The sequence below is a fragment of the Microcaecilia unicolor genome, chromosome 4 (genome assembly GCF_901765095.1).
Source record: "Microcaecilia unicolor chromosome 4, aMicUni1.1, whole genome shotgun sequence".
NCBI classification, from domain to species: domain Eukaryota; kingdom Metazoa; phylum Chordata; class Amphibia; order Gymnophiona; family Siphonopidae; genus Microcaecilia; species Microcaecilia unicolor.
In genome coordinates this window covers 242,292,816-242,305,239 of record NC_044034.1, presented here as the reverse complement: position 1 = coordinate 242,305,239, position 12,424 = coordinate 242,292,816, and the positions used below count along the sequence as shown (strand labels likewise).

Genomic DNA, 12,424 nt, shown 5'->3' with positions numbered 1-12,424 from the left:
GGAGGGAAAAGATCTCAGAGATTGCGCAGCCATTAATTTTAGGCTGACATTAATAAATATGCATATAAGTAGACACTCAGAAAACATGGCACCTTCTTTTACATAACATAAATATAAGTGCTTCTGGGGTGGAGAATGAGTGCAGCAGAAATGAGATTAGCACTTACGTGTGTATTTTATATAATATGTACATAGCCACAAATTCTTACCAGTATATGGATAAAGCCTCGGACTGAGATGGAGCTGCTTAACTTGGAGCTCAGTGCAGGCTGAGTGAAAATCACAACTGCACCCCCTAGGGTGCCCCATGCTCTCATGGGATGTCCACATGGCCATTCTACTAAGAATGCTGGTTCCTCCTACTTCTCAATGGCTTGATTTTGTGCATTTTTCACTTGGACGTTTTTTTTTTTTTTAATGGACCAAAAAGATAAACGCACAGAGCGCAAAAACATCTTGCAAGTAGCCATTTTTGAAGAAAAAAAAAAGATATGTTTTTCTGTCTTGAAAATGGCTATATTCCCCACTTGAATTTTGGACATTTTTAGCAAAACGTCCAAAGTTGGACTTAGACATCATATCAAAAATGCCCCTCCACATGTGTGCACTTGGTGCAAAGAACTCCTCGCTCTCAAAGAAGGAGTCCAATCTCTGAAGCAGATCTGGAGGAGCTGAGGTAGACAAAGAGATTTATAGCAAAGACCTATAAGATATAGTAGTTAGTTTCCACCTTCAGTGTGGCAGACCCTGTGCTGACTTGGAAAAGCAAGATCACCTGAAATGAGAGGATCACCTTGGTGTAGCAGGAACTGAATCCAGCAGCTGAAACCTGCCATACAGGCAACATTGTACCACCTGAACTAAGGATAGATCTCAAAGAGCAAGTGCTCAGGAGAAAAGGGATAAGATCGCCATTGTAGCTGGCAATTCAATCATTATGAATGTAGATATATGGCTGATTGGTAGGCAGGAGGATCATTTGCTCACCTTCCAGTTTGGTGTGAAGGTGGTGGACCTCATGTGTCAATTAAATAGGATTTCTTACATTGCCAAGGATGAACTGGATCTCATGGTACATGTGGCTACCAATGGAATAAGAAAGTGTGGTATGGAGGTTCTCTATGCAAAATATAGGCTGTTCAGTAGAAAGTTCAAACCCAGAACTTCCAAGGTAAATGTTACCTGTTCAATGAACAGGATATAAGAAGGCACAACACTAGACAATTTGATGGGACATAGAAGAAGGCTTTAGATTTGGCAAGAACTAGGCATCATTTTGGCAAAGGGAGAATGTATTCCAAAAGGAGGCAGTCTACCTTAAGCATAGTGGAACATGTCTGCTGGAGAGAATGTTTAAAAAAGAAATAGAGCAGCTTGTAAAGTAGAACATGGGGAAAAGGTGTCGGTTCATCATCATAATATAACTTGGTGTGAGCTGTCTTTGAAAAATACTAACAAAAATAAACAAAAAAACAGCCAGTCAATATTCTGCCCTAGCGTTTTTTTAAAAGCTTGACTGTTACTAGCTAAGTTGACCCAGATATTCAATGCTAGCCATGTCCGGGCACTAGCATTTATTTTCCAGGTCTGACTGGACTGGTGCTGGCCGCCCAAATTTATGTGGGTCCTCACTGATATTCAGTATTAGGAAACATGACCCCTAGTGCAAGACTACTGCTAGGTGTGTCATTTTGGAGACAGAACCAGAAGGCCAGGAGTGACTGGGGATCACTCCTGCCCTTCAACCACTGAACCAACAGGTACAGAGCTATTAGGACCTTGCTGATGGAGTTGGGGGCCTTAGGGGGTAGAGGGTCTTCATCTGGGGGGGGGTTCTTGATTGGGATGGAGGGTCATCATCTGGGGAGTCTTAATCAGCAGAAGAGGGGTTACAATCAGTGCCTCTGCACATTCAAAGTTGGGCCCAACGCTCCCAGGCAGATGGAATAACTCTGTTTGAGGTTGGCTTGCAAGAAGAGTTATTCATTTACAATGGGAGTCAGCAACCTGTGGTACTAAGATATCACAGATTGCTGACTCCGGTGATAAATCAAGGTGTAGTAAAAGCCTTGAAAATTTCCCACTTTGATGCCTTTATTACCATTGAATTCAAATGAACAGTAGGCTAATGCCTACACAATTCTATGTTCACTATTTACTTAGATGCTAAACTCCTCTGTGCATAATGAGGTATAATAACAGCACAGTACATTTTATGTAGAACTCATGCTAGATAAGTCTTTCGCACTTTATGAATTAGCCTCTGGCTGGGAAGAGTGATTAAGCAGGTGCACTAATTTGTCACTGAGCCCTCAATTGACTAGCTACAGTGGCGCCAGGGACTTTATTATCCAACTGGGGATATATATGCCCTTACAAGTTCACTGCACAATTTACCAAACTTTGAACAATGGTGACATTTTGGAAACTTAGGGGCCCTTTTACTAAGACACCTATGCACGTACAACACTAAAAAAGGGACCTGTGAGCGTCCAAAACACGCCCCTACACCAGCACAGGCCATTTTTCGGCGCCTTAGTAAAAGGGCTCCTTAGTCAAATGATAATCTAAAAAACTCTAAAGTGGATTTGTGAGGTCTTTGCATCTGTTTTATGTTTTTTCTAAAAATTCAAAGCAGAGACTTCAGATTTTACTAGGGAAAAATTGGCAGAATGTTCAAAAGGACCTGGGTAAAATCCAAAATGTATATCAAAGTGGAAGTAGGACACTGAAATTCACTTGGTTCTCTTTTGAAAGTGAATGGCATGCAATCTCAATAATCTCTGAGCTAACAGACTATCCGGTAGATATGTAAAACTATTTAACCTTCTGGCCGGTTAAATAGCCTAAAGCTGGCTAACAGGGCCGCAGAGAGAAGGCCGCCCCGCCTCTGCCCCACCGCTGCCACCCCCCCCCCCCCCCGTCGCTCCCCCGCCCTCATCTGATGTAACTTCCGGTTTCCACGAGGGCGGGACACAGGGAGGGAAGGCCATAAGAGACACAATCTGCAACTGCCGCTTTGAATGAAGGGGGCCCGGAGCCGAAGAGGCAGGCAGGTGAGACCGGGGACTGCAGCGCCGGCGGCCTGACCCCGGCGCCGGGCCCCCCTTGGAGGCCCAGGCCGGGGGAATTTTTCCCCCCTGCCCCCCCTCTCAGCGGCCCTGCTGGCTAAGCAATAATATTCACTGTGAGATAACTGGCTATGTTGGCTGACTATTACCGCTTACGACCAGATGCTATATATGGCACCTAGAAAATCTGTGCGGAAAACAGTTCTGCCTAAGCGTATTCTATAAGCGGCACCTAGATTTAGGTGCGGTATATAGAATATGCTTAGTTGATATCCTATCGCCTCCATTTACACCAACCAAAATGTGGCATAAATTCCGGTGCATAGATTTAGATGCAGAGGGCCATATTCTATAACAACACTCATAACCTGGTGTAAATCTCAGCGCATAGATTTAGGTGCACTTCACAATATTCTATAACTAGGTGTGTAAATTTTGAAACACCCATGAAACGCCCATTTCCCTGCCTATAACCATGCCCCTTTTGCCTGCACGCATTAAAATTTAGGCACATTGCATTACAGAATATGCTTAGGGAGCTGTGTGTGCAAATTCTAATTATTGTTTGTTAAGTGCTGTTAACAACACTGATTGGCTTGTTAAGTCAATTAAGTTACACACATTGTTACAGAATATGCTTGGATTTCGGCGCAAATCTCTGTGCTATGTAGAATCCAAGGGCTAGCAGCTAGCCTGGTCACCAGATATGTCGTGTGACATAACAGGTTAGTGCCAATATTCATTGACTGGGTTAATTTAGTAGCAAGATAGACCCACGTAAATAGCAGGTCTATCTTTGGCTGCTATAATTTATCCAGTGAGCCAATGAATATTGGCTTAAACAGCTATGTATTAGCAGCCCAAAAAAACCCAGAAATTCAGTGTCAGTCTCAGGATACAGCACCAGCATTGAATTTTCGGGTTCACTACCGACCGTGAGAGTTAGTCAAGCTTCCTCCCGCGGTCTCAATATTGGCCCCTGTATAACACTTCTTTGCAGTGTATTTTGGAGATTACTTATGCATTCCTTATAGTGAAAAAGGGGTTATTTAGACCCTTCAGCTTTCAAAATGATGGTACAGTGCCTTATTCTTGGACAGTTAGACTATTGTAATATTCTCTACTAGTGAGGTAAAATGCCCGTTTCGCTAAAAAATGAAATGGGCGCTAGCAAGGCTATCCCTCCATGTCCAGCGATTCTCCCATCCCCTCCCATCCCATCTACAGTGGGGGAAATAAGTATTTGATCCCTTGCTGATTTTGTAAGTTTGCCCACTGACAAAGACATGAGCAGCCCATAATTGAAGGGTAGGTTATTGGTAACAGTGAGAGATAGCACATCACAAATTAAATCCGGAAATCACATTGTGGAAAGTATATGAATTTATTTGCATTCTGCAGAGGGAAATAAGTATTTAATCCCTCTGGCAAACAAGACCTAATACTTGGTGGCAAAACCCTTGTTGGCAAGCACAGCGGTCAGACGTCTTCTGTAGTTGATGATGAGGTTTGCACACATGTCAGGAGGAATTTTGGTCCACTCCTCTTTGCAGATCATCTCTAAATCATTAAGAGTTCTGGGCTGTCGCTTGGCAACTCGCAGCTTCAGCTCCCTCCATAAGTTTTCAATGGGATTAAGGTCTGGTGACTGGCTAGGCCACTCCATGACCCTAATGTGCTTCTTCCTGAGCCACTCCTTTGTTGCCTTGGCTGTATGTTTTGGGTCATTGTCGTGCTGGAAGACCCAGCCACGACCCATTTTTAAGGCCCTGGCGGAGGGAAGGAGGTTGTCACTCAGAATTGTACGGTACATGGCCCCATCCATTCTCCCATTGATGCGGTGAAGTAGTCCTGTGCCCTTAGCAGAGAAACACCCCCAAAACATAACATTTCCACCTCCATGCTTGACAGTGGGGACGGTGTTCTTTGGGTCATAGGCAGCATTTCTCTTCCTCCAAACACGGCGAGTTGAGTTCATGCCAAAGAGCTCAATTTTTGTCTCATCTGACCACAGCACCTTCTCCCAATCACTCTCGGCATCATCCAGGTGTTCACTGGCAAACTTCAGACGGGCCGTCACATGTGCCTTCCGGAGCAGGGGGACCTTGCGGGCACTGCAGGATTGCAATCCGTTATGTCGTAATGTGTTACCAATGGTTTTCGTGGTGACAGTGGTCCCAGCTGCCTTGAGATCATTGACAAGTTCCCCCCTTGTAGTTGTAGGCTGATTTCTAACCTTCCTCATGATCAAGGATACCCCACGAGGTGAGATTTTGCGTGGAGCCCAGATCTTTGTCGATTGACAGTCATTTTGTACTTCTTCCATTTTCTTACTATGGCACCAACAGTTGTCTCCTTCTCGCCCAGCGTCTTACTGATGGTTTTGTAGCCCATTCCAGCCTTGTGCAGGTGTATGATCTTGTCCCTGACATCCTTAGACAGCTCCTTGCTCTTGGCCATTTTGTAGAGGTTAGAGTCTGACTGATTCACTGAGTCTGTGGACAGGTGTCTTTCATACAGGTGACCATTGCCGACAGCTGTCTGTCATGCAGGTAACGAGTTGATTTGGAGCATCTACCTGGTCTGTAGGGGCCAGATCTCTTACTGGTTGGTGGGGGATCAAATACTTATTTCCCTCTGCAGAATGCAAATAAATTCATATACTTTCCACAATGTGATTTTCCGGATTTAATTTGTGATGTGCTATCTCTCACTGTTACCAATAACCTACCCTTCAATTATGGGCTGCTCATGTCTTTGTCAGTGGGCAAACTTACAAAATCAGCAAGGGATCAAATACTTATTTCCCCCACTGTATGTCCAGCGATTCTCCTCTGCCCTGCCCTCCCATCCCCTCCGTGTCCCTCGATTTTGGCCTCCCCTCCATGTCCAGCAATTCTCCTCTGCCCTGCCCTCCCCTTCCCTCGATGTCCCACGATTCTTTCCTCCCCTCCATGTCCCGCTATTGTCCTGTGCCCTTCCCTCCCATCCTTGTCCTGCGATTCTCCCCTCGCCTCCTATCCCATCCAAGTCCATCAATTCGCCTATGTCCTGCCCTCCCCTCCCATCCGTGTCCCGCGATTCTCCCCTCGCTTCCCATCCCAGTGCCCCACCCTCCTCTGGCTGGATGTCTGGGTTCGTAACATCCTGACGTCAGCTCGCCTCCAGCAAACATTGCATATCCTATATAATAATTTGTACCTCAGAGTTCTCTGGCTGTCTGTCTGTTTGGGTTCGTAACATCTTGATGTCAGCTCGCCTCCAGTGTTCCCTTTCCTCTCAGTGTCCTGCCCTCCTCTGATGTCATTTCGAGGGCAGGACAGTGAGAGGGAAGGGAACGCTGGAGGCAAGCTGACATCAAGATGTTACGAACCCAAACAGACAGACAGACAGAAAACTCTGAGGTACAAATTATTATATAGGATATGGGATGTTTGCAATTTTTATTGAGAAAGATCCAAACGATCCAAAATACAGAGGCATGGATAATTTGTTTCTGCTCATAAATCTAAATAAGTATCTCCTCTGTTGATAGAATTGAATTGGTTACGAGTAGAGGATCGCATTAAGTTTAAATTATGTACAATGATTTTTAATATACTATGGGGCTCATTTTCAAAGCACTAGACTTACAAAGTTCCATAGGTTACGATGGGGCTCATTTTTTACAGAGAAAAATATCCAAAAAGTATCATAAAGCACCATTTGGATGGATTTCTTCTCAAAATGTCCAAATTGATATTTTTGAAACCTATTTGGCATTGCAGGCATTTATCTTTGCATTTCATCTGCAATGCATTCAAATCACAAGAGGCGTGTCAGGGGCATTTAGAGGGGGGAAGAAGGCGGGCTTTGATGTTTTACAGCCATAATGGAACAAAACGAAAATGTCTGGGGTGAAAACCAACATTTTGGTCTAGACCTGTTTTCAGAACGAATAAGGCACAAAAAGGTGCCCTAAATGACCAACCATATGACCACTGAAGGTAATCAGGAATGACCCCCCCCCCCCACTTCCCCAGTGATCACTGACTCCCTCCCACCCCCACCCCAAAAATGTGAATAAAAATAATACTCAACCTATATGACAGCCTCAGATGTTATAGCCAGGTCCATTAGAGCAGCATGCAGGTCCCTGGAGTAGTCTAGTGATGGATGCAGTGCACTGCAGACAGATGGTAGGCCCATACCTCCTCCTACCTGTTACACTTATGGTGAAAACTGTGAGCCCTCTAAAACTCACTAAAAACCCACTGGGCCCACATATATGTGCCCCCTCCACCATAAGTACTATTGTAGTGGTACAGTTGTGGGTAATGGGTTTTGGGTGGGTTTTGGAGGGCTAAGCAGACAAGATAAGGGAGCAACGATGAAATGTATATCTGAGAGCATTTATATGAAGTCTACAGCAGTGCCTTCTAGGTTGCCCCATTGCTCTCCTGGGAAGTGTGGGGGACCAGTCTGCTAAAAATGCTGGCCCCTCCTACTTCCCAATGGCTTGATTTTCTACGTTTTTCACTTGTATGGTTTTTTTTTTCAACAACAGCCTGAAAAAATTAATGCACAGGGCCAAATTCTATAAATGGAGCCTTAAATATTGGCACCGAAAAACCACACAGCATGATTCTATAAATTACACCTAAAGTTACACGTAGTTTATAGAATATGTGCACACGCTGTTCTTGTGATTAATATTTAGATGCACCCATTTTGGTCACCTAAAACCAAGCCTAAATACCTGCACCTAGGTTAGATGCAGATCGAGTGTATTCCATAACTGTGCGCATAGTTTTTTGAAACTACTACTACTACTACTACTATTTAACATTTCTAGAGCACTACAAAGTGTACGCAGCACTGTACAAACACAGAAGAAAGACAGTCCAGCCTGCCCATTCTACGCCCATGCCCCCTTTTTGACTATGTATATGAGTATTTACACGCACTGCGTTATAGAATACACCTAAAACATTGTGCAATTAATTCTAATTAAAACCATTTAGTGCTGCTAATTGGTTAAGTACCAATTATCAGTGCTGATTGGCTTGATAATCAATTAAGTTGCACGCACTAATATGGTCGAGCAGCCAAATTAGCAAGCACAACTTAAGGCACCATATATAGAATTTGGGGGACAGAGCACAAAACCTTGTTACAAACGTTATTTTTATTTTTTTAAAGATAAACGTTTCACAATTTCAAAAATGGCCATATTTCCTATTCGGATTTTGAACGTTTAGCATAAAACATCCACAGTCCGACTTAGACGTCATATGAAAAATTCCCTTCCCTGTAACTGTGTAAGTCTAAGTGCTTTGAAAATATGCCTCCACATTGAAATGCCTCATCTTATATGTTAAATATACTTGGTTTTCCAATTCTGTTTAGATTTAGAGAGGCTAGAAATCCTTTACTTTTGCAATGTCCTAACCCTAGGGGGTTGAGTTTTAAAACATTATTTTCAGCTAGCTTCGTATATTTGGCAGCTAAGGTCTGCAATTCTCTCCTTACTCAGGTTAGGACTCTAACTAGTTATACTTTTTTTACGAAATACATGAAAGCTCATTATTTTAGACAATATTTTTAATGTTAGTTTTAATTATTATTATTATTTTAGTTTTTCTGGAATGTACACAGCTGATATACAGAAAGAGTACATGAATGATATAATAGAAATACAAAAGAACAACCAAAACATTTCCAGCATAACCATCTTGCCCTCATCAAGGAAAGAGGCAATTACAAAGAAAAAGGAAAAAAATTAAAACAGAAAAGAATTAGGTCCTAAATCTAATTTACTACATGGCGTCACTATATATCACTTACTCCATAAATCCTAGACATTATTTCTCATGCCCTTTAAGAAATTGCTGTAATTGTAGAGGATTCCAAAAAATATATTCTTTGTCTTGAAAAGTAAGCAACCACTTACAAGGATATTTCAGAAAAAAGGAGGCCTCCTAAGGCCAATACCCTGGATTTAAAAGCTAAAAAAGCTTTACGTGTAAGCTGAGTTGCCCTAGAAACATCTGGAAATACAAAAATCTTAGCATCACTGAAAACCTCATCCTTTTTCTGAAAATAGTGTTTCATAATCAGGGACTTCCTTTTCACTGCTAAAAGTTGCCAACAAAGTAGATCGTGTAGAAATAATATCTTGAGTATCCTCAAGAAAAGCAGTGAAATTTATTTTCAAAGAAACTAAGGGGCCCTTTACAAAGACGCATAACAGCCTACTTGTGTGCAGTATGCGTCAAATCAGCGTTACCACCCGGCTAGCACGTGCGCCTTGCGATAATTCCAAGTTTGACATGCGACAAAAAGTTTTGTGTTTCTACCGCGGGGGTGTTCCCAGCTGTAATCAGCAGTTGGCGTGTGCTGGATGTGTACCGCGCGGGTAATGCGTGAGCCCTTACTGCTAAGTTAGTTGGTGGCGTTAAGGGCTCAGGCCATAAGTAAACATGCACTGGTTTTAATTTTGTCGCACGTCCATTTCCTGGCCTAAAAAAAAAATTCCTTTTCCAGATGCGGTGGAGAAATGGTCCAGAGTATGTCCAATACATGCGCCCACACTACCGCAAGCCATTTCTTTTGGCACACCTTTGTAAAAGGGCCCCTAATTGATCAGCTTCCTGATGATCCAACGTGATTTTACTTTTTTTCTGGTAAATAGTAGCAATTAGAATCTGATATAGTATTGGCTGTAGCTAAACCTAAAATCTCCTTTAAATATTTCCTAACCAAAATCTCAGAAGGTAGCAAATATATATAAGGAAAATTCAGGAAGTGCAGATCATTTTTAACTTTAAGTGAATATTATGAGAGTCCTTAATACCACAGACAGACGTAGACTTCAGAGAAGTCAATTGCTTTTCTACAGCTGATACATTTATCCACCACTTCTTTAGAAAAAGTCACATTTTGAGAAATAACAGCATGTAGTATCCCCACCACTTGCTGATTAGAATCTCGTAAATCTTTCAAAGTAAATTCCTGAATGCCCCCCTTAAATTGAGACAACTGAGAGGGATAGGTAGCTACTGTGGTCCCCATTGCTGCCCATTTAGTTTAAAGATAAAATTTGTTATCATACATAAAATAATTTTTGGTAATGACCAACTCGGCCATTTTATATAACATTTTGTATATGATATCTAACAATTGTATATGATCCCTAGACACTACAATCCCCTGTAAATATCTTTCCAACATATTTAATGCTCCCTGTTGGGGTATATTAGTATATAATGTATTGACGTCTAGGGCCACCAACATTTGAAGTAAATGTTCTGAATCCTTAATATATAAAGTAATCTGGTCAACACAAGGTCTGAAATGAAAATCCACATACCCTGAATGGACTAGTGCATTTTGGGGACAAAATATATGATGGAAATCATACGGCTATATTCCCTTGATGAAATTATCCCCAAACAATTAGCTTCAACTAATAAATGATCAATGCTTGATATTCAAAAAAAGACTGAGGGGATCTAAGATGGCCGTACGCATTTGCAACTAGCTGCAGCCCTGCCTTACCTTGTGATGCCTAAGAGATGTGGAAGGGCCGCTGTCCAAGCCCCCCCAACCCCCTTCCACAATTCCTGGACCGATGGATCGGTTTGTGCAGCTGCAGAGCTGGTGGAGTGTCCAGGAATGACTCGACGCGTGACGCTGGCGATTTGGAGGAACTTTCGGTGTCTTTTGGGCCAGATACCACTCTAAGCCCTGATGGAAGAGCTCCGCCCCCGCAGCCATCGGTAACAAGTTCTCCGCTTTCAGGAGCGGCGTCGGCGTCCCAGAAGGGTGAATTGACACCAGTTTTGCTGGGGACTCCAATACAACATCTTGAATTGGGAGAACGAAGGATATCAACTCTTCCAGAAGAAACTTGTCCGATTGCAAATACTGCGGTGAACATGGAGGCGGTTCGAGAGGGGAAAGCTGAATAAAAGATCGATTTTCCTATAAGCCTAACCACCAAACCATTGGAGGTAACATTAGATTCATTATGGGATCTTATGACCCAGTTGGGACAAATGTTTCTAGCACAAACATCTAATCTAGTGAGTGGAGGAGTGGCCTAGTGGTTTGGGTGGTGGACTTTGGTCCTGAGGAACTGAGTTCGATTCCTGGCACAGGCAGCTCCTTGTGACTCTGGGCAAGTCACTTAACCCTCCATTGCCTGCTGCATAGAGCCTGCCATGAGTGGGAAAGCGTGGGGTACAAATGTAACTAAAATAATCAGATTCAACAAATAACTGAGGTAGAGCAAAAGGTTGAAAAACAGAGAACTGACTTGAAAATATGACTTCTAGAATTGATATAGTGGAGCAAGAAGAAAACAGACAATGTTCAGTCTTTAATATTGAAAGATATTTCTAATTTGAGACTTAAGTCTGAAAATTTTGAGAACTATATCAGAAGCCAGAATCTTCGTTTTGTTAATCTTCCTTTTATCTCAATGATAAAACCTGGAGATATGTTAAAAAGATATCTACGAGAAAACTTATGCATACCAGAGTCAAATCTACCACCTTTTACAAAGGTATTCTACCTACCTCAAAAAGTAACGCAACAACAACAACAAGAGGAAAAAAAATTTAGACATTTCTGCTTTCTTAGAGACATCGGATACTCAATTAGCTAGAGCTGTGACTTTAGTTGCAACCGTAGCTTTACCTCCTGATAAACAAAGGATATGCCAGAAGTTTTTTAAATATAAGGAAAAACCATTTTTGGGTTTGCGTATTTCCTTATTTCTAGATTTCTCAAGAGAGACACAAAGAAGAAGGAAACAATTTGTCATACTGAAACCAGCAGTAATACAAGCAGGGGGTACCTTTTTCTTGAGATACCCCTGCAAGTGCATAATTAGGTTTGGTACTACTAAATATACTTTTATGGATCCGTCTCAGCTCTCAACACTCATCACCACCAAGACAACCTCCGGAGGCTCACAAGAATTAACACTAGACTCTTCGCAACTGCTATTTCCTTTTTTTATATCTTATTTAATTCCTCAGTTTGATCTTGGAATCCCCTGAATAGAGGACTTGAGTGATACGCCATTGTGCTTAATGTGTAAATTATATCATTTAGATTTTTCCTGTATATATCACTTTCTTTCAAGAGTTAATCCTTGATATTAATAATGTAAACTGTGAATTGCAATAATAAAAAAAATGCTTGATATTCCACAATGGGATCGGAGGGGAAGGTTTTTTGCATAAAATGCTATATCTGACAATTGTCTTGTAGCTTCCTCCATATACTTAGTTCTATCCTGAATCACCATGCCCCTTCCTTTATCGGCTGTCATGATGACTATGGTATGATTCATTTGTAACTGT

The 12,424-nt window shown here is 42.1% G+C and overlaps 1 protein-coding gene across 1 annotated transcript in view; it reads left to right on the top strand.

The window, feature by feature from the left end:
- Nucleotides 1-937: 937 nt before the first annotated feature.
- HS6ST3 (heparan sulfate 6-O-sulfotransferase 3) overlaps nucleotides 938-12,424 on the top strand; it is a 51,123-nt gene continuing 39,636 nt past the window's right edge. The window contains exon 1 of the mRNA XM_030202470.1: nucleotides 938-1,171. Coding sequence (XP_030058330.1) covers nucleotides 938-1,171 — 234 coding nt within the window. The remainder of the gene's footprint in view (nucleotides 1,172-12,424) is intronic.